Source organism: Mizuhopecten yessoensis, unplaced genomic scaffold, assembly GCF_002113885.1.
Source record: "Mizuhopecten yessoensis strain PY_sf001 unplaced genomic scaffold, ASM211388v2 scaffold3621, whole genome shotgun sequence".
Lineage (NCBI taxonomy): Eukaryota > Metazoa > Mollusca > Bivalvia > Pectinida > Pectinidae > Mizuhopecten > Mizuhopecten yessoensis.
In genome coordinates this window covers 326,819-351,009 of record NW_018405136.1, presented here as the reverse complement: position 1 = coordinate 351,009, position 24,191 = coordinate 326,819, and the positions used below count along the sequence as shown (strand labels likewise).

The window sequence follows — 24,191 nt, the reverse complement described above, 5'->3', positions numbered from 1 at the left end:
GTTGGAGGGTTAGTGGGAGCAGAATGTCAGACGCCTTAACCAACTGGCCACCGAGGCCCCTAGTGTTTACTTGTAATCGACAATTACTTTTGTAGAATTTTTCAATATATATACTACACAAATTGCAATATGGCTCTGTTTGATCAATTGATTTAAAAAAAGTATAATATAAAAATACATCTGTCAGGCATATCAAAACAGAAAATATTCAATAATCTAATATGGGTATCTAAAAGCGGGTGATTACATGTAACTTTAGCTTCGCGAATATGTTCACTAGATCTCAGAAACTGGTAAATATTCCGTGCACCTACTTTCGTCCTGACCATGACTTAGTTGATATATCCTTTTACTGTCACTGCAGTAACGCCACTAACATCAGGAAAATAGTGTATGCCGATCGTGTCCTTAGGTGCTGTCTTAAGAAGACTAAAGCGTATGTGGTTTGCATAAATGACCTAGAATCACAATAAGAGCTTCCCAGGACGTTGAACCATTCTGGAATACGTTATCCAATACTTTGCTTTTGTCTTGGCTGATAAAATGTCTACCCCGTTTTAAAATATGTTTTGATATATACTAGCGGAAAAAAGAAACTGTGCATGCGAAGAATTGTTATAGAACATGTATTACCAACTGTATATACATGAAAATGCACAGGCATGACCGAGTATGACACATACACACTATCCGTGTGTCGTTGACAGTTTTTCCCGTGCAGTTTGTTCTCTATAGGCGTTGACCAGTTTGCACGTTTCTCTCGTCCAGACATCCAATTCGACAATGGAAATTTATTTTTCAACTGTTGGGTCAATCTGTTGAGACCGGTGAACAGTAAAAACAGCGTTATAACGTATTAATTTGTGATTAATGCTATGCCGAGGCTCAACAAAAATGACCGCTCCCGGATTATTGGTATGCTTCAAGCTGGTATGGGCCAAACCGTTGTCTGTACACGTTTTCATATCAATTGAAACACAATCCGGGATTTGTGGAGACGACATCAACAATTCGATCTCGTGCGGGACGGCCACGTGTGACGCCACGTCAACAGTACAACCATAATCGGCTTGTCCATTTGAGAAATCGCTTCCAAACGGCAAGTTTGACAGCACGGACAATCCCTGGGTTGCTACCAATAAGCCCGAGAACTGTGCGGAACCGATTGCGTGAACGAGCTATTCGCCCGCATCGTGTAGCAAGTCTGGACTGGTGCAGAAGGCATCTGCGATTTACTTGACGGGATTTGGCAGGTATTTTGTTTACGGACGAGTGGCGAGTCCACCTGGATAGTAGTGACGGACGTTCTAGCGTGTATCGTCGCGTTGGAGAACGTTTCCATGACGCGTGTGTGGTACAACGACGTTCTTTCGGCGGAGGCAGCGTTATGATTTGGGGCGACATCACAGCCAACGGGAGAACGCCTCTGGTGGTTGTTAACGGGAATTTGAACGCGCTACGTTACCGTGACGAGATCCTCCGGACCTACGTCGTTCCAATCGTGCAAGGGCAGCAACGTCACATTACGCTACAGCATGACAAAGTCAGGCCACACACAGCTCGTGTCGCTATGGACTTTCTGGCCCAGCAGAACGTTGACGCGTCACCCTGGCCTGCTGTATCCCCCGATCTGTCGCCCGTTGAACACGTCTGGGATGAAATGAAGCGCAGATTACGGGCATTACCTAATCAACCGGTGACGTTGGTTGATTTGGCTGCAGCGTTGGTACAGATCTGGAATGCCATCCCACAAGCATTCTTGAACCGTCTGATAGGCTCCTTATGTCGACGTTACCAGGCTTGCATTCAGGCAAACTGTTGACATACGAGGCATTAACTTTGTGAACTCAGTTTTGACCCCTGGTGTGTTTACCTCACTCCTGAGCGGAACTTATTGATTCCATAACGTGGAAAATGGAATGCAACTGTTAATAAATAACAAATAAATTGTCCCTGAAACCTTGTGGTTCTACGTCATACACATTTATTTTATAACACATTTTAGGCATGCACAGTTTCTTTTTTTTCCGCTAGTATATTTTGATATTAGTTTTGGTCTAGACGTCAATACTGATATGTATTATTTTATCATTTATTAATCTTTCACATGGTTCTACACATCAAAAATCAGATTAATTGCCATGTTAGACACATATTGAAATATTATGATGTGCATTGGAAGGCGACCGGATAGCACGTTACCGATAACAAAGCGATCATGTTGCGTCATTAAAACTAGCAGTCCCGAGTTTTCATGTTTTCGTTGTTTCGTTAAGGCATTCTTAATTAAGGAAACTCCTCTACTGATGGTCTATCCCAAAATCAGAGCTGTCATTGTTTCTCCATCACCGAAAAAAATAACCCCTCTCTTCTTCTCAAAATAAAAAGCACAACTACATAACGCCATCACCCACGACTTTATCAAAAATGCAAGCTTATTCATGAAGCCCTACTGACGAGTTGAAGATGACAAGGGGAATATTCTTTAATATTGAATTCCATATTGGAAGATTATTCTAAATATACATTTGTGTAAAAATTATTGTTAAATCAAAGGGGCGGGAGGGGTAGCGCGATGGCAGAGTGGTTAAGGCATCTGATCATCTATGATCACTAGCCCTTCACCACTTGGTCGCGGTTCAAGGGGGCAGTCGCCAAATACTGGCAGCAGGTCGTTGTTTTTTCTCCGACTACTCCAGATTTTCTCCAGCCTCAAACCCTGCCATATCTTTAAATGGCCGTAACATGGTGTAAAACATTTACAAACCTAATATTAACATAGGTTATACTAATTTGAAAGATATTTTTAAGTCTGAGACGGTAGCATAACCTTAGACCCTGAATTTAATTATATTAATTAACCATATAAAACACGTCAACTTCCCCTAAATTAGTTATACAATATCTTGAATGGCCTACTTTAGCTCTATGGTTGGTGTCGTCTGTGATAGCTACTTACACGGTGCAGGCATACTTAAACCCAAAGATAAGAAATCTATTATATAGGACAGTCCGTACGTTCAACATGGCGTCCGTCAAATCATTGGGACTCCTTCTCAGCCTTGTGCTTGTGCTGCATTGCGGTTATGCAGGTAAGTTATCATTGTATTTAATAGACTAAAGAACAGAAAACAGAATAACATTTTCTAAATCGTAAAGGCAAGAGACGTATGCATTAAAACTCTTTTGAGAGTAAGTCTCGTTGAAATATCTAGTCTTTTTATTTTTATTATATAAGAGCTATTTTTGACTAATGAAAACGTTAAAGCGATCACAGTGTTGGAATGTGGACTGTTAATTAATTTTCGATTGTTCAAGTCAAGATACAGTTGTCTTCAATTAGTTTTTAGGTGCAACCATATTCGGGATAAACCTGCTTCTATGCTATGCATATTAAAGAGAGTGTGACACAAGATGTGCTGCATGATACAAATATAACTTACCCCGTGCCGAAATTACCATTGCTAATTTACGGCATAGCAAATTAGTTGAAATATTCTTTTTCACCCAAAGTAGAAACGTTAACCATATTTAGACTAAAGCCCCGTTAAATTGATAAACTACCTTCTACACCGTTATCAAACACCTACGGGAAGAGTGTGTGACTAACTTTGTGCCCGTACATGTAAATGTATACAGTCATATGTGCCAGTAACATATCATATACATGTTAAGGAGACTGTGGCATTACATGTGTGTACGTTACATAATATCAACATCCTGAAATGACTATACGTTTACACCTGATGTACGAAAGAAACTAAAAAGGCTCTTTTAAAGCCGAAGTAGAACGTGATGCCTAATCTATTACCAAAGTCCCTCAAGAAATATTAATTTGGGCTGGTTTTTGCTGAAATTAACACTAAAATTGATTGGTGTATGTTTGCTGGAGGCTCGGTATGTTGGTGTATTTGCCTTATTGCAATATTGCGAATCTGGTGTCGACTTTGGAGTGCTGAATTGTACCTCGCTGAAATACCATGCCGAAGGCACCCGGCACAGTATTCCACCAAGTCACATTATACTGACAACGGTTTTACCTGTTGTTGTGATTACCAAATGCTGATCGTGTAGCAGGTAACCACTACCACAATAGCTAAAGAATTTAAAACTAAAATAGATATAACAGCAAGCTGAGTTCACCAAGTTACAGTTATAGTGAGACGGTATGGCAATTTTCTGGACCATAGAAAAACATACGTTTATAAAATTGTGGAGAAGTGATATCTGTTTGATCTCTATCACTAGCCGTGACCCTGGTAAAAGATCCTTGTATCAAGTCCAACTTATCAGGATTTTCCTTAAATATTGGTTAAATATATATTATTAATCATTTTAAGGATAATAGAAGCATTCCTCACCTTTGGAGTCAGATATTTTCCTGTCTTACCCCTAAAGTTGGGAATGATTCCAGCTTGCACATTCAGTTGGACAACGGGGCGAAACGGTGAACGTGTTACCCGCCCCATTGTTTGTGTTCAACACAAACTAAGCATTTAATGTACTAAAATATTGAGAATAAAAAATGTTTTTTAACTCAAAGAATATATATGTATGTTTGTTCATCCAACAATCTTGCTTTCAGATGGGTGTTTGATTAATTTTAGCTTAATTTTAGCAGTATTTCTTTTTATTACGGAATCAAGATCTTGCAAATTGAAAAACTACATAGTAATATTGTTGTGTCGGGGCCATGATATATGTAAACATGGACAAAGAACTTCGGCTTTGAGAAATAGTACCAAAGAATGGCTACGATCACTCGAGATAATAGTAAAACTTGTCATCAGCTGCATTAACTATGGGTAAGCTATTATGGTAAAACGTCGAAGTGTCTAACACCTAGAATCTTTCTTGATATCTTATATTTATTATTAAATTATAGTACCATTTTTCTATCTTTTGATCTTCAATTAATTCAAGCCATCTGACATATTCAGTTTAAAATGAAGTGTTAAGAGTGAACTTGGTGAATGAAACACCATGCCAAACGCCATATGTACATTTTAATTAGTAATAAAGAGGAAAGTATATTATTGACGCTTAGGTAAATGTAAATACGATGGGCCTGCTCGATTTGTTAAAGTCGCCTGCCCGGTAGATGTGCAAGTCATGTGACAGGCTCGTTTTCGATTTGAGCACATCCGGCGATAATGGAAACTTATTTTGAGTCGCCGTATTTAGACGCACGTTAGCTAATATCGCACATTCTTCCAAAACCAACCGATCTTGTAGTCCGCTTTTGAAGCATACATTCCAATAGAGCGAAGCATGTCTAGCCGAACGGCCTTTCGAGTGACCAGTGAACGCAAATCGAGCAGGCCCGTGGAAAATGAAAGGGTACGTATCAAGTAGGGCTGCAACGATATATGCTATATCGTATCGTATCGCAATATTTTCCTGTGTATCGTTTCGATTTGTTTTATTTGTCTGTATCGCGATATACTAACAGTACTGAAATTATCAATCTTTTTATTAAATGTCAGAGTTTAATAATTGTTTTTAGAATTCTTAAGTAAAGGTGTTGCCCTATGAAATAAAGTAAAAAAAATATACAAAAATATATATTTATACTTAAATCTACGAAAACGCTCTGTTAAATCCTGTGCTTAATCTTTATGAAATTCACCTTTTGAGCAATAAGTGTATCGTGATACGAATCGTATCGTAAGCATCGTACCGCGATACTATCGTACCGTGATGTTACCGTATCTTTGCAGCCCTAGTATCAAAGTATAGGTGATGATTCACATTAGTTGTTTAAATGCCAAAATACTTAGATATCAACAATAAGCAAAATATATATCCAAAATTATTTCACTAAAAACCCAAGCAATTTTAAGCTAAAAAAATCGTTTTCTAGAGTAAACAATTAAGGCTTAAAGTGTCATACGATAATAACAGTGCTATTATTCTGTAGTATTATATATTTACATATTGTATAAACAATATGTACTCACTTTATTATGTAATTGAAATGTATTAAGATGCTGACCTCTTGTTACACAACTTGTGTGTCATGAGTGTAAAAATTAATCTTGAAATAGTCATACATACACTTAAAACAATGTTGTTTGCAATATTGAAGACTATCTAAGCAATTTAAGGCAACCTGACGTAGCGAAAATCCTGTAATTGCTTGTTTTCGTAACATGAACCATAATATTGGTGGGGGCTCCGAATGGGAACGGAAACTGGGCTGTCACTGTAAGTTTTTTAGGACAAGGGAGATATTTCGTTCCTTTCTTTCTGTATATAATTCTACCTAGTTCAATGTAGAAGAATATTACCTGTTATCACAACTATATAAATTTACTTTTTTATTGAAATACAAAAAAAACTCAACATCAACAATAAATTATTGTTTAACGCCCTATCATCAGCTCGGGTCATTTAAGGACGTGCCTCCATGTGTGTTGTGTATGCGTGCACGTGTCTATGTGTACCAGAGAAAGGGTATGTTGGGTGTACATGACTCCTTGTGATAGCGCTAATCTGATGCTGAATTTATAGTGCTCGAAAATGTAACCATAATCGAGACACGTGTTCCTAGTTCTATGACACAGAACTTTGGTTCTGCACAATATTTTTCCTGTTTGGTTCAGCCTACTTGTACTGATAATTTAATGAAGTTTTTGTATTGTATCAAAATTAAAACAAGGATCTATAGCTTAACGATTCTGTACAAAACAAAGTCTTGGCTTATAGAATCTATATCTTTTTAAATAACCCGTTCATTCAACTTCACTAAAATTCAAATACGCATGTTCCTGATGTATGTGCTTGTTGTTTAAAATAGTAATTTCAAATCGCAGCTTTCGGCAACAACCATATGTTCCATATTTTGTCACACATTCCAACATCAAAACAATTAATAAAGTGATCATCACTAGGTATTTCAATTGGTATTCATTAAACTGAATTGCATCAATGCATGGGAAACTAGAGACGTGTCAGTTCCATGTTCAGTGATGCAAAAGGTTACATTAATGTTTATTTTGCATATACATTTGGGAAATATGCATTGAATTATATAGTTTAAATTGAATAATTTGTTTAAATTCCTCTTTTTGGATAACCTCAACGTTAAATAAACATGATGTACCTGTACATTATACCTCAATCACTAACGAAAGGTACAATGTTTGCTTTATTTAGCAAATTCTATGATACAGGAAAACAACATATTGTCATCACAATAATGACTCTTAATGATCATTGACACTTAAAACCACAGGTGAAAATACAGGTAAAAATGACGAAAGACTCAACCTGCATCTGTCAGCCCGCATAATATAGTTATTTTACCTGATTCCCGTAAATGGTATGGTCCAACTAGTACTCCTCTCTGACAGAACTTCAGTACAGGTAGCGCATTGATAACCAGTTAGGGTCAGGTAAAACAAAGACCATGTGACCCTTGACCTGATAGGACACTTGATAACGATGACAATAGAGAAATGAATCCCTTATGGATAATGAAATCATTGGTGTTTGGGCAACATCTTAAGGCCTATAGCTAGTGTCGATGCTGGCTAGGAGAAGCCATAGAAAACATTGGTTTAACATTTTACGGAATTGTTCAAATTCAAAATGGAGGGAACTCTTTAAATAACTATAGCAATGCCCCTGCATCCGCCATTTTAGATTAATACCTCTCTATATGAAATTTAGGGCCTATTTGTCATTTTCTCTATTTTCATTTATACAATTAATGTCGTTGGTTACATTTTGGAGATTCCTATCAATATTTATCAAAATAAGGACTGTTTTCAGAACATTTGAAATATTACATTCTAATAATTTGAAACCTGTATTTGTAAGGAATAAACATCTATTGACAAATTCATTTGAACGCAATTTGAAATATGCTATGTAAAAACGTGGATTTAATCCAACATTTTGAAAAAAAGTTCTGCAGGGAAAGATTAATATGTCCTGAATAAAATGATTCCGCAAAGACGCAATTAAGAGTATAACCCAATTACACACTGTAACCTGGAGCCCGTGTTTACTAGCTCAAGCCGCTTGTTCAACTTTATTAGAAGTCTTAAGACGCCACTAACCACGTGAAAGTGCAGATAACACGGTCGTGTTAAACACTGTTGTCGACAACAAAACATGTGCAGGACCCATCTCAATATGGATTGTTTTTGTCTTCTTAGCACAAGTGGGCCATTATTTTTACGCTGCCCAAGTAGTTGGGTCAGTTAGAGCGATAGTATTCCGTCTTTGCGTTTTGCAGAGTTATCTTATCTTGTGAGCAGGTATTGATTGTTACGTCATTGGTTTGTGTGAGAAAATTACGTCGTTTTCTCAAAAATTGATGACGTTAGTGACGTAACAATCAATACCTGCTCACAAAAGCAGATAACTGTGCAATACGAAAAGACGGATTAACAGCCTGAATTCCGGGTTCGAATCCTGATCTTGTCCCGCTAATTTTTTGTATCATTATTTATAACGCTGTGATGTTCATTTCGTCTCTTTGTTTTCATAAAAGTCCCGCAAGGTATAGGTTTCTTTTCAGAAATTATTTACCAAAGCTAAGTTCATGCCAACAACATCAGTTTACAGTGCGGATGTATAGATATTGGTTTTGGCAGTGGTACGGGGATTTCAAAAAAAACGAATTGCTCACCTCTCTATATGAAAATATTCCAATCTCTTCTTCAATTCGACTCATGACAGTACCAAATATTGTTTATTGTTTATTTAATTTGGCAACCAAAAACTGCCATTGAAAGTGCATGAATATGTCTAATTTCGCTCCGTTTTGCAGATATTAATCCGCCGCAACAATTAAAAATGTTAAGGAGTTTTTATTGAAATAAAGGTTATTCAGAAATTAGAAACTAGAAATTTATTCTTTGTTATTGTGCAATTAATACAGATGTTGTTTTTAAAATAATGTATTTCCTGTATGGTCCATGGCAACGAACGTGTAACGGTGGACTATGTTTTAGATCAAGTTTACACATAAATGGTGAAAGAACACCTATTTGAGCTTTGCTTGTTTTACGTGACAACTTTCAATATATACTTGGAACCACGTTGTATATAAAGCTTACTGTTTTTTGGTTTCAATATTCCATCTGATTTTCCTGAATGACCCAGAACATGAGGTATTATGCAAAATGTCAAATTCAACAAAGTGCTATATAAATAGATTAGATTTGCACAAAGTAACATTTTTTTATATGAAATTGACATCCCGAATATAACTACTCTCTTTAAGAAACAGTATATATATTTTTTCTAGATTAAACAATAAGTTTTCAAATAAACAATTATCCCAATACAGACTTAGATTTGTTTAATAAAGAATGGAATATAGATGCTATCAGTACATGACAATGTCATGTATGGGTGATTTAGCAAAGGTACTTCAGGGTTCGTGCACTCATATAGTTTTCATCAATTTGTCCCCAATATTATAAGTTAGCTCGCAGGTGAATCTAAACTGATGATACGATTTTTTTTAAATTGTTTGATTTAAAATCTGATATGTGGGGATTTTTAAATAGAGCGTCTTGTGATCTATTTGGGAACTGCTTAATAATTTTGAGATAATACAGAAATATTAAATTTATAATAGTTATCATGATTAGAGGTTCTTATATACCGCTTGATCACAACCTAGTTCGTCTCAAAACAGTTCATGAATTATTACCCGTGGTTATAGGGCCTTTGCAGCCACCCAATATCTTCCTACACTTCCTGGGGAGCATACAGCTGGTGCTGTCATTTCGGCGCTCACAGCTAGCATTCAACAATTCTAGCACTGCCCAACCACGTACTCATTTACAGCTGAGTAGACTGGAACAAGCGGAGTAAAGTAGCTTACCCAAATATGCAACACAGTGCCGTTACGTGACTCGAACCCGCAAACATTCGTTCACGAGTCCGGCGTCATACCACTAGAATACTGGCATCCTAAATTTATTTATGGCAAACCCTCGATATAATGCCCCTCTTTTAATTAGCAACCTGCTTTTCTTACGAATTTATTTCACAGTGTCCCTTTTTCTCGTTTTGTTAAGAAACCTTTTAAATGTGCATCTCATTTTATCGTCAGACCCCTTCATAACGCCAAATTCGATGGACAAATGGTGGCAGTATAACGAGGTTTTACTGTCTTTATTTCTAAGTGTCCTCAATGCTCTTTCGTACTCATTTTCTGACAACATCTGCATTATCTAGAAAATCTACTACATTGTCAATTTCCTCCCAAATTAAAAATAATTAATGTGTGAATGAGAGCCAATTATAATATAGTTACACCGTAAAGAAGATGGCTTTATCTTTCAGTATGCAGGAGGCAGGGTATTTTGGTGTATTTGCCTCCTTGCGATAGCGCAGCACCCAGCACAGCATTCTGCGTGGTCAAATTACACTGCCGACGGGTGAACCAGTTGTTGCCATTACCCTGAATGCTGAACTTTAAGTAGGGATTAACAATTACCGTTTTAACTGACTTTGGTATGCCCCGGCCTGGGGAAAGAATCCATTGCATTCCTTACCTGGGCGAACTTTCAACATTAACGCCAAAAGCGAGACATTGCCAAGCAAGGCGCTAGTAAATCAAAGGTAGTTAGTAGTAGAGAGAAAAATAAAGATCCGAACTATTACAATCGGTGCAGCAGATTTATTTTGGTCGTTTTTAGTCCCCAAGTAGAGCACACAAAAGCAAATCCCTAAATCTGCAGGGGGTTCCCTCATTAGTCTCCTCATAGTATATTTTTGTCGACCTACAGGGCATACAAAGTTTAGACGGTGGCCTCAGTTTTCTTCCAACAGAGCCGTGTACCTATATATTGGAGACGCTATAGACATTTTCGTAATCAGAGGAAGTCATCAAAAGGTCAATACTTTTTATATCTATCTCATGTAGGTTGTCTGGTAACTTAACATGACATTTTATCGCAATGGTTCCGACATTTTCTTGTGTGATATAATGCATGATGGGAAGTAAAGTTGACATAATAATGATTTCATACCATAAAGCTTTTCATTGAAACATGTAAAACCAAACTTTGGGACAGTGTCATAACAATAAATCTGCTTGAAGCACCACATGAATGATGTATATATTCCGTCTTTGCGTATTGCAGAGTTATCTTCTCTTGGGAGCAGGTATTGATTGTTACGTCATTGGTTTGTGTGAGAAAATTACGTCGTTTTCTCAAAAATTGATGACGTTACTCTCACAAACAAGTGACGTAACAATCAATACCTGCTCCCAAGAGAAGATAACTCTGCAATACGCAAAGACGGAATAATCTGTACGTGAAGAGTTTTTGCAATCATTTTCAGGGCGTGATATATCGTGTAGTCATCAACTTTATTAATTTATTAATTATTTGATTCTTTTCCTAATATCTATTTATTCGAATGAATAAGCAGTATTTGTGTAGTAAAGATGGAAAATATTTTCAAATGATAATTCAAAGCCTGTTTATTTGTATATAAATACTGCATTCATTAGAGTGTGATAGTGCCTATTGTCACCCCGAGGGTTCACAGTTACACGAGGCGATAGGTGACTGTGACACCCTCGGGGTGACCATAGGCACTGTCACAATCTGATGAATGAAGTATCTATTTTATTACACCGCAAGTCAACATGGCGGCTGAAACATTCATTCATTCATTCTTTATCTTTATTACCTTAAACCTTGCGGTTTATCAGTACAGTGCATATATACGGTGCAAATTATACAGTACATACATATATATGAAAATACAAAGAATACAGCCTTCCGACCAATTTACATCAAACACTGCATGTATCCTATGATCATTAACTGTAATAGTAATCTTATGCTGCCAATTCACACGTTTATCGATAATTCCTGCTGAAANCAAGAAGGGGAAAGAAACAAAAACACATATATTACGGTGTAACATTAATTGTATGTCGTAACATAAGTGTGACGTCAAAACAATGGCGTCAATAATAATAAAAAAAATATTAACATGTTTTGTGGTCAGACTTCCGTTGAACTAACAAGACGTTGACCATTATTGCCATATTCGCACGGCCCATGTCCAGACGTGTCCCACTGGGGCTACCGGAAGTCATTTCCTCCTTCAGTCCCTATTGGCAGTATGTTATCGCGGAACATTAAGTGGATAAATGTTATCCTGTATATCAGTGTCTTGAATGTACTTAAACATTGCCGTAGGACATGGTCCTATTGATCTATAGCCAGGTCTGGTGTGATGTGGTAGTTTCTGTAGTATTCTGATATTATTCGTCGGGTCAGGTCTCTATGACCTGGTCTGAAACAGTCTCTGTTGAATAGTCCAAAGTCCAGACAACGGAGACTTTGGGGCAGAGACTAGGAGATAGTTCAAGGGTGCAGAGAGAAAACCAAAGAGATTTACACAATGGAGGGAAGACTACAGAGATTAGGCCTTTGAGAATATACGGCGACTAAATTATAAAGACTATACTACAAAGACTCGAAAACAGAGACTAAACCGCAAAGACAATTCAACAGAGATTAAACCAGAGACTAAACAACAGAGATTAGACCACAGAGATTAAACTTTAGATTTTAGAGGTCAGACCACAGATTTTAGACTTCAAGGTCAGAACACAGAGATTAGACTTCAGTGGTTAGACCAAAGAGATTATACTTTAGAGATTAGACGACAGATTTAAGACTTCAGACGTGAGACCACAGAGATTAGTATTCAGATACACGAGGCGATAGGTGACTGTGACAAGGTTAAACCAAAGGTTTTAGACTTCCGAGGGTAGACCACAGATTTAAGACCTCAGACGTTAGACCACAGCGATTAGTCTTCAGAGACTAGACCGCAGATATTAGTTTTAGTGGTAATATCACAAATATTAGACAACAGACCTAAGACATCAAACATTAGACCATAGAGACTAAACTGTAGATCCTACAAACACTTAGCCTCAAAAAACATCCAGCAATGACCATACCGAAAAGACTAGACCAAAGAGACTAGACCAAAGAGACTAGACCAAAGAGACCAGACAAAAGAGCCTAGACCAAAGAGACTAGACCAAAGAGACCAGACAAAAGAGACTAGACCAAAGAGACTAGACCACAGAGACAAGACCAAAGAGATGAGACCAAAAAGACTAGACCAAAGAGATTATACCAAAGAGTCTAGACCAAAGAGAACAGACCAAAGCGATTAGACCAAAGAGACCAGACCAAAGAGACTAGACGAAAGAGACTAGAGTAGAGATTTGACTAAAAAGACTAGACCACATAGACTAGACCACAGAGACCAGACCAAAGAGACTAGACCAAAGAGACTAGACCAAAGAGACTAGATCACATAGACTAGACAACAGAGACTAGACCATAGAGACCAGATAAGATGGAAGTACTTTCCCTTTAATATATGGTTCTATAGAGTTTCAATTTTTAATAATATGTCTGTCTGCTGAAAATATTTTCAGTTTAAGTTTGGAGACTTGTTAAAAAACTTCGACTAAAACCTTTTTCTAATTTTAATTTTTCAATCAGAAAACTGCTAAATAATTATTCCGCAAATAACAGGTCTAAAGAAGACATAATATATTTTATTTTGATCTTGATATCAGTACATAAGGGTAATAAATACCACAGGAGAGCAAGATACGCATTGTGACATTCACGTTACTCTCCGTGAGAAAGGTAATAGTGACCTAATTTTATGGTAACAAGGTCAGCTGCCTATCTATGGGTTCCGTATGTTCTACGCGCTTTGATAAGGTTCATTAGCTGTATCAGTAACATAATCAAAGATTGAAGTTAAATCCATGCATATGCATACGCCAATATACATCGTGGGTGTGTAAACCGAATTGACGGACTAGCAGACATCTATACATTTAAGAAAATGACTTAATATCAGACCAAAGGTGGTTAAACTGTTACACGTACGTTTATTATCATTTACCCCATCTCACAAGGGATAATTTCCGACACGCCGTCCATAATGTAAAGTCATAGGAGAAGTTTTAATATTCATTTTTATTCAAAATTGATGAAAGTCATTTATAATGTACAAATTATCGACTACATATTTGTTTTCACTGTTAAATTGTAATGACTGAAACAAAAGAAGTATTGATTCTTTCTTCTGGGGTGATCGTCGAAATGTGTCATTCGGAACATAATTCATGTGTTCCGAATGGCCGGATGTCAAGCATGGCCGACAGGACACGATATACAGTTTATCAGTGTGGTTTAAAGGAGGTTTAATATAGTGTATTGCGGTGATGTCATTGCATTAATTTTAGATAATTGGAAAGAACCGTAGTTATAAGCGATGCATTTCAGTATGTGTTCCGAAACTAATTCGTACTTTAACTAATTAACCCCTGAAGGCACATTTGAACTCTTCCTGTTCACAGGTTGGAATATACCATTATGAAATTTCAGGGATGAATGAGTTAAAGACTATTTCGACCAGTACACACAGCTTTGTTATACAGATTAAAGAATACGAATATTCGATGTTATTTCGTCCTCCATTCTCTTCATTCCTGCGATGTTTGAAAGAAATAGTTTGATATTTGATTTTGATATTTTTCCATGTTCAAAGTTTATGAGGATATATTTACATTTGCATGGCATTGTCACTATATAGCCTCTTTGGAAGCTGTGTCGTTGATGGGACTTTAATTACCATGCATCACGAAACACAATTCTTAGCGTATTAATACAACACTGACCGGAACTACAATACCCAATATAAATAAACATGACGGCTGCTTAAATATCGCTGGGCATTGTGAGATTTGACAATGTCATTGTAAATGTATGTGCAAAAGAAAAAAGAAAAAAGAAACACTTTTATTACAACGAAAACAAGACCAAGGTCTGCAATATCGTACAAAATGCACATCGGTTGAAATCACCAATGCCGGCAATGGAAACAATTTTAACGCTCATGCAATTTATCAGAAATATCGTCTGTTACACTGCACTGATCAACAGGGGTTCGTTACAAATGTCTGAAATACACATATTCTATAGACCTACTGACACATATGTTACAGACCTACTGATATGAGTCACAGCACACATAAACATTTCAGACATTTGTAACGAACCTGTGCTCCGTTGCAAGATCACTCACTTCAAACGCTATCAGTTTCACGCGTCTCGCATCCACGGACGGTTCCTCGGTTTCTGACGACATGTCAAATAACGAGTCTGTTATAGAATCTACCGACTTTTGTCAGGTTCCCATACAATCAACAAATATATTCACGCCTGGATAGTTCGAATTAACTTCCAAAAATAACTCCCTCGTGGAGGGCAAGGTCAGATGTATGGCGTTCACTGTATTTGTCCATGCGCCAAATTTGTTCCGGGGAAAAATCGAAACAATTTCAAATCCAACTTTCAGCTCAGAGTTCTATTGATAAACTTAAATCACCCTATAGACATATCATTCGCAATTGTATTGATACTGAATTGTGGAATAAAATTTCAAAGTACTCCTTTGTTTACCAATCAGCACGCGACAATACGCTGTTCAAACTATTGAACGAAATTGTGTGGACTGTCGATTAGGCTGGCATTTTTAATTTTAAATATAAATTATAAGTTAAAAAAGAACATAAGAGGCAGCGAAAACGTAAATATAAGTATTGAACTGTTTTTGTATGGTATTTATGATATATTTGAATGACACAGCTTTGCAAATAGATCATAAATACCATACAAAAACAGTTCAATACTTAAGACAATACTGCTATGTATGCTGAAGATACCTGTAACCATCAGTTCAATCAAATTCTCATGATATAATAAACACAATATCTCGTGCTTTACATAATACATGGGAAATTATCGCCTTGCAGTTTCATTTTCGCCCTTTAATTTTAAATTTATCATAATAACAAACTATTGTAATCAACATAATATACATTAAATTACAATAAATAGGCAAATTTAATATTGGGCGAAAATGGATTTTACCGTCGAAGGGCAAGATTTCACTGTGCAAAAAATATCCCGTTACAAAGTAAACATATATGATTTTAATAGTCTCGCAATAGATACATATATCTTTTCTAAGATACACACGTATCTACAAATACCACACGATAAAGGGTCGTTGTGTCCAAGTGGTTGAGGCGTCTGACATTCTGCTTCTACTATTCCTCCACCACTGAGTCGCGAGTTCGAGGCCTACGTGGGGCAGTCGCCAGGTACTTTTCGCCGGTCGGTGTTTTTTCTCCGGGTACTCCGGCTTTCCTCCACCACCAAAATCTGGAAAGTCCTTAAATGACCATAGCTGTTAATAGGACATAAAACACAAACGAACCAAACTACACGATAATTAACTAACCCACAGACTTGAGTTATGTGACATTTACCAGTGCACAATAGAATACTATACCATTATACGACTTTCCCTAAAATTTGAAAGCTTTCATTTAATCACACGAAACAGGATATCACCGCTCCTTCATGCATGCTTATATTACACTGGCCTGGATAGAGATCGATGTATTGGTTGGCGTCCATACTTCTGTAAATGTGCTGTAAATATGAGAGTTCGGAATCAATCATTTAGATCATTCTCAATGTTATTATTTGTATAACACACCGTTTCCATTTCCTGTAACTAATAACGACGTTTTGTAAATGGCCTTTTCAAATATGTCACCACTCTATCAGGTTTGTAACGTGATATGAAATGTCGTCAGAAAACGGTTGATGATATTTGGGTAGGGTTCAAAGCCATGCTTATGCGCGTGTTACTTCATCACGTATAAAAGGTCAGAATTTTAATCGATAATTGCTTGTCCGTTGGACTGATAAAGTCATTGTCCTAGAGCTTTTTTTTTTTTTTTTTTTTTTTGTAATAATATCCATATCTGTTTCTGAAAGAAAAAAATATTTGAATTCACTTAGCTAGATATTTTATAAAGAGAAAAATGGAACTCTTGACGTTCCAGGTATTTTTTATTTTTCCAAAATGTTTCAAGAAAACCGGAAAAGTTACCTATGGAAAACAAATCTAAAATCGTCAACCCTCCAAAAAAATCCAGGTGCCGTAGACCATGTTTGAACAAAACCTGACATAAGTAGTTGTTTATTCAAATTTTCAGTCAGCTACATTTTTTTACACATATTTTACAATTACTTTTGCAATTTTCGTCTTAGGAATGTTGAATTTATGTATATGCAGTTTAAGTTTAAATTGTTATGCTAAAAAACGTATATAAATATGTCGTTAAGCATACGTAGTTTTGCACAGTTGGACCCAGGTAGATGAAGATTTTCTTCATAGATGGAAAGTCAAGATTTCGCTCTCGAATTCAGGAAATCTACCATCTGTCCCGATTGTAGTTGTAGCAAATAGCTCAGTGAAGTGTTCGCTATCACATATGATCATAGAGGTGGTAGATAATTATTCCGTGTGAAAGTGAAAATCATGTTCTAAGACGAATTTAATCAAAGGAATCTTGTTTTGTGGAATTTTCAACTTAGCACAGGTGATTAAAAACAGAATATTATTTGAATCAAATACTTTTGTAGCTAAAGACGAATTGTAAGAAAAGCATATTGATCTACCGTTAATTCTTATTTATAGTAATCAATAACATGTTTTCAACGGGCGGTTTTTTTTCTTTTCTGTTTTTTCTTTTTTTTCGAACTTTGTATATATTTAGTAAAAAAACAACAAGATTTAGTGTTTTCAAAAAATATTATCTTATAATCTTGCTCATATCACTATTTTTACTCATGCGAAACAAACGCTCTCTTCGTTCCGAACGGCATCCATGTTGTCTGGATATTGACAAGGTTATGGTGTATATGTCAACTTTTAGTGGTTTTGCTACACTAAGGATTAGGATTTAGGATTCATCAGTGATGCTAAAAGTCAAGAGAATAAAAAGTCCGCGTCTAAAGTGTTTACTATAATGTGTGCTCGTGTCCCGATCGGACGTGAAAAGGTATGGGGTCACCTGCCCGACCACGCTGGTTTTCTCAGGTTACTCCAGTTTCCTCCCGCATTAGGACCTCCATCCCGGCGCTAACATCCGGACCAACAATTAAAATAAGTGTAAAAACTTATTTCATAATTGTTGTTAAATTTTTAAAGTTTATAGTTTTTATAATTATGTTTAAAGTATTCAAAGAGAAAGATATGGATGACTTAATCTATCTTCAAACATCCAATCTACAATTTTTGCAGACGCTTACTCTTTAGATGTTACGTACCAGCGCTCATTCAGCCTTATGTTGTATTACTGTCGTTTATTTAACCTGGTATTGAAAGATGTTCACCCCCAAAAAAAAGGTTTCTGTGGCAGCAGTTATGTAGAATCTTACAGAAGTCATCATTTCGAATGAAATTTATTTAACGATTCTAGGAAAGATAAAAAAAAAATCAAAAAAAGTCTTAACGAGACAAAACGTTCTTAGACTCGTTTCATAAGTCGAAAGACATTTAAACCCTCTCCATCACGATTTCAAAAATTGTGCCGAATCCTCTTTTTTCGCTTAAGGATCCCTGTCCCACTGCACTGTTGTTTTTCGTTTAGATAGTGACCTCTTGAGCTCCTTAACATCATTTTGGATATAAATGTAGCAAAGTTTGCCAAGGGTTACTTAACAAACAGCGTCGGTGGTTAGAACGATAGTAACACAATCCGAAGGTCTGGGTTCGAGTCAAGGTCTTTTTACTTTTTACACTCAGAAATCTATTGTTGATTATATTTTGCTTTTATAAAAGTCCTTAAAAGTATGCTGGCAAACAGCTTCCTATGCGTAGTTATTTTTTTTGACATGGTTAGGGAGATCTCTAAATATCCCAAGAATTCTGCAAAAATTAAAAAAATATTGTTTATCGAATATTCTAAAATAAGTCTCAAAATCCTCCATCTTGGCACATTTTAAATTTTCTCCAACTTGACGTCATAATTAAGGTCCGTTAATCATTTTATTATCATTTATGACGTGTAAACAATTTTTGTATGAACCATGTGCAGAGTATTTGAAAATATTGTCTTAATTACATGTCAAACATCTTATAAGAGTGTGATATTTCACAGAGGTCGCGTGTGACGGTGACGCGATCATATGCGCAGACACCGGAAAATGCATTCTGCGCAAATGGGCATGTGATGGTGACAAAGACTGTGAAGATGGGACAGACGAACTCAACTGTAACGGTTGGTAATTCTTATCAATATTTATAAGCAGCAATACTAAGCGGCAACAGTTTATCAAAGAAAAAAACCCACATTTTATCAAAGAAAAGAAAAAGTTTATCAGAAAATCACACAAGGCATATATTCGCAAAAGGAATATGATTATATTTGGACTTAAAAGTACATAAAAATGTCAGATTGTGAACGCCTAAAGAGGTCTATGTGTCCAAATCGGCATGTAATCTATGACAATGAAACGCTAGAATTCCATTTATTTTAGTAAACGAATTACATGCGTAGGGATTCGAATTGGTCGTTAAAATTTAAGGCAAACAGATATGATTTATATCTTTTCTTGAATAATAAGTTTTTGAACTGTTTTTTTTTACAATTTCTATCGTTTCAATATCTGATACCATTATTTACTTTTACTTATAATTATTTCCTTTAAGTGTAATTAATTGCCGGATACAAAAGTGCATTGTATGTATAGATACCTCTACAAACGCCAAAACAACGGCTAGTGGGTATTCAACATCTACCGCGACGATATCTAAAGAAATAGTATCATCATCAGCATCCGGAACTGCAACGCAATCTACAAAACCAGACTCTGTAACATCACCAATGGTATCACACTCCACGTCATCAATGACGGCCGGAACCAAAGGGCCATCTACAAAACCTGAAACTGTGACGTCACCGATGATTTCACATTCCACGTCATCAATGACGTCCGGAACCATATTGCCATCTACAACTCCTGCAAGTGTGCCGTCATCAGAATCGTCAACAAAATCAAGGACTTCAATATCTACAATGACGTCATCGTCGTTAATGGAAACCACATCGACGTCATGTGTAGATTCTTTAGGTGACACGTGCAAATACGTCGTCAGGACGCAAAAGTGTTCATCGCCGGAAGTGCGTAAGAACTGTCAGAAGTCGTGTGGCTGTGGCCATGGTTTGTCAATAGATATACCGGAACCTCCGGAACTAACCCTTCTGATGACATCATCAACAGGTATAATGACGTCAGCGGCGGATTGCGTAGATGTCGATACAACCTGTGAAACACTTAAGTTTACGATAGAAATTTGTAGAGCTACAGAATCAGCATATAAATTGTGCAGGAAAACGTGTGGACTCTGCAGAGACACCTTCACCGAGCCGATGACGTCTACTTCAGCAACAGTTGCTGCAACAACAGGTAAACAATAAGCTTTAAAACATCTCTAAAACTTGTATAGGCCTAGCAATTATAGTTGACAGATATGAAGATTAAGATTACTTAAAAAAACTTAACGTGTTTCATGTGAATTGATAAGTACGTTTCATTATTGACAGGACAAAGTTATTAAAATCCCTACTTCTTGTGTTTCTATCATATACTGGTCTTTGTACATAGATTCGTACGCACGGATCACCCATGCCGACACTCACAAGAAAAAAAAGCATCCTCCCATCAATTTATACAGCCAAACCTATCTAATGATAAAGTTTGTCATATCGATTTATTTTTAAATATATTCGATATATTGTCAAACCTCTGTGTAATGCCACAGTATTCGTGAACAAACGTAAGCAATGTGACAGTGTGACTTTAGAATACAGTGTACAACATGATTTGGTTCAAACTTTCATTCCTGCTCTTACCGTCAAGTCACTCCCTATATTGTCCTCGTCTCCCAAGTTGATTCGATGACAACCAGTTCATCAGAACTCGAAGAGGTTGACAGAGCCCTGTCTTAATGTTATATCTCTGTGGCTTAACTGAGCATTCAGTTGGACTCATACTTGTTTAAATCATCTTCAAAAGCCAATATAAATGCATTCATCATATATTTTTTTAAATATCATCTGTAAAAGTCAAGGAAAAGATGCATTCATCGTAAAAACCATTATATCCATTGAAATAATTTAAGTTTAAGTTAACAGAATTTGGAGGTATGCGGAATAAATCTAGAAATGTCGTCCAGTTAATTAATTACCCTTCACTGATAAAGTCTATATTCGCCCAGTGTAAATGTCGCCCTTTATATGTAACTATCTCTATAAAGGGTAAATTGTGAGCATACAGCTTCCATCTTATGCGCTTTTGTTACTTTTTATCATCTCAGAAAGCTTTCCATGCGGTGCGCATGAGTTCTATTGCGCTTCTGGAAATTGTATTACTGCGCAATGGAGGTGTGATTCGGTTGAGGATTGTTCGGATGGTTCTGACGAAAGAGGCTGTGACGGTAAGCTCACTAGGAAGTGATGGTAAACTCCCTAGCTTATGATGGTAAGCTCAATAGGACTTGATGATCAGCACACTAGTATGAGATGGTAAACGAATTAGGATGAGATGGTAAACTCATTAGGCTGTGATGGTAAGCTTACTTGAATGGGATGAGGTGGTAGGCTTACTAGGGTAGGATGATAATTTACTAAGATGTGATGGTAAGCCCATAAGGATGAGAATAAACTCATTCGGATGTGATGATTGGGTCACTAGGACGAGATGGTAAGCTCACTAGGAGATGATGGTAGTTTTACTCAGATGTGAGTATAAGCTCAATAGGATGTGATGATAAACTCACTAGGACGTGATGATAATCTCACCAGGAAGTGATGGTACAAGTTCATTATGATGTAATGGTAAGCTCACTAGGAAGTGATGGTACTTTCACTACGATGTGCTGGTAAGTTCACTAGTATGTAATGGTAGATTCACTAGCATGTGATGGTAAGTTCACTAGAATGTTTTGGTAAACTCACTAGGTAGTGATGGTAAACTCAAGAGAATGGGATGATAAACTAATTAGGATGCGATGGCACTCTTACGAGGATGTGATGGTAAACCAGAAAGTGATCATCTCATTGACATGATCAGTTACGTATAAGTCTCCGTTCTTAAGGACCCCTGTCCCACTGCATTGTAGTATTTCTTACTGTATATAGAGTTACCCCCCTTTGCTTTCGTTTTGGAGTCAACTGGAGTGCACAGTTTGTCAAGGACACTCCTGTTGACCAGGTAGCGTAATCGGTTCGAACGATAGTATTACAAGCTGAACTTCAGAATTCGAATCCTGGTATTGCCTTGCTGAAATGTTACGCTCAAAACGCTGTCGTTAAAAATATATGTTTATTTAATTTGTTTTTTCACTTGAGTCCCGCAAAGTATAGTTTTCTTTTCAGAAAACGTTTATTAAAGCTTCCCATGTGTATTACAGCTTAGGGCAGTGGTACGCTACTTTTCCCCTTATACTTGGCTTGTATTTATATCATTACAATACATGTACTCTGATCATTATCATAGTTCAAAAGTAATTAATATATTTAGGAGAAAAACAAATCAGCTTAATTTTACTTTATTTCAGCGAATATCGTCAGAACTATACAACCGTTAATACAAGTAACAAATACTCCAAACCCCACGACTGGAAGACCTACAGAGCCAACGACATCAACACTGCCATTAGCGATGACGTCATCGGCATCTGTGGTCACGACATCGTCGCGTGATTGCATTGATCATATTTCCACATGCGACACACTTATAGTCTCCATAGATATTTGTAATGATACAGAATCTGCGTACACGTCTTGTCGAAAAACATGTGGACTGTGTGATGGAATTTCTACCGTTCTGATGACGTCATCGACACATCCGGCGCATCCAACTGGTAAGTTCTATTAACAGAGTCTATCATATGTCAGTGTGTGGGATATGGATATTCTTCTCGAAGGTGAAGAATTTGGGTTGCAACCGGGACTTTACCGATATTCTGACATCAAATTTCGCACCCGCGGTTCCATATAACTACAAAATGCTTGACTCTTTTTCTCCCACCTACAAACTGCAATTTAGAAGAAAAAACCCGAAGACAAAACAATACAAATGGAACACTTTATATAGAAAACGCATACATAAACTCATGTTTGTTTGTTAACAGAAGAAAAGTACCTTATATCGAAGTTATACCTCAAACTTAAAGATCAATTCAAGACCTTCGGGGGAGGCTTGTACATCAATTCTTATTTGATTGAGGAGGTGTTACACGTATGTGTTTATTTATTATTATAACTTACTTAGCACAATGTCCTAATGAATGTGACATATAATTTGATAGCAACATTGATGGACGGGTATGACCTTATCAGGTGGATGGGTCATTAAGAATTCATCAATCTAATGAGTGGATTTCATAGGTGTTGAAAAGCATATCCCTTGCGATATTTTTGACAACATTATTCCAATTAAACAAGTGGATCATTGTAGAGGGATTTATACTTCCGATATTCATGGAAAAGAAGATCTATTACACCTATTGGTAAAATACATGTCATAAAGTCATTAATGGTATCCCAATTTAATCACTTGTTTATTTCTTTACCAAATCCCAGTGCCAAATTTCTTCATAAACTCAATTGTATCCTTTATGAATTTCTCTGGAATGGTAAGGTTGATAAAATAAAGAGAGATGTTGTTGTTAAAACTCATAGAGATGGAGGTTTTAAGATGGTACACTTATTGTCATTTATAGAATCTTTAAAATCAAGTTGGATAAGGAGGCTTCTCCAAAAACAAGGCAAATGGCAGGAGATATTAAAAACATATATCAATATTGATCTTCTCTTTAACTGTGGTAATAAATATATATCTATATGCCAAAATACAAGTACAAATGTTCTGGAAAGATGTATTTAAAGCATGGAGTATACTTTCTTATAAAGAAGATCTTGTATTTTATCCTGAAAGGTATAGATGTGGAATTACTATTATTAATGATTTGATAAAAAAAAAATCCCCCACACATACATGTTATACACATGATGAATTTAATAACAAATACAATATAAACACAAACTTTCTGCAGTATTATGGTATCCTGTCAGCTCTTAGATGATATATTAATCAAAACAATATTGGGCATAATACCACGGTAGGCTAAGTGTATCCAATGATTCCCCTTAATTTGGATTTTTTTTACAAAAACACCAAAGGAGCTAATGACTTTTATGTAATACTTTCTGAAAATAAGATAATTCCAAC

General features: G+C 36.5%; 1 protein-coding gene across 3 annotated transcripts in view; it reads left to right on the top strand.

Moving 5' to 3' along the window:
• The first annotated feature begins 3,001 nt into the window (after nucleotides 1-3,001).
• The window catches only part of LOC110447793 (serine-rich adhesin for platelets-like), a 43,138-nt gene continuing 21,948 nt past the window's right edge, over nucleotides 3,002-24,191 (top strand). For 2 of the 3 annotated variants that reach the window (XM_021493709.1, XM_021493708.1), the window contains exons 1-5: nucleotides 3,002-3,092; nucleotides 19,055-19,174; nucleotides 19,647-20,363; nucleotides 21,274-21,393; nucleotides 22,516-22,821. In XM_021493709.1, the coding sequence (XP_021349384.1) occupies nucleotides 3,026-3,092; nucleotides 19,055-19,174; nucleotides 19,647-20,363; nucleotides 21,274-21,393; nucleotides 22,516-22,821 (1,330 nt within the window). In that variant the 5' untranslated portion in view covers nucleotides 3,002-3,025. The remainder of the gene's footprint in view (nucleotides 3,093-19,054; nucleotides 19,175-19,646; nucleotides 20,364-21,273; nucleotides 21,394-22,515; nucleotides 22,822-24,191) is intronic. The other variant, XM_021493710.1, reaches the window with a different exon arrangement.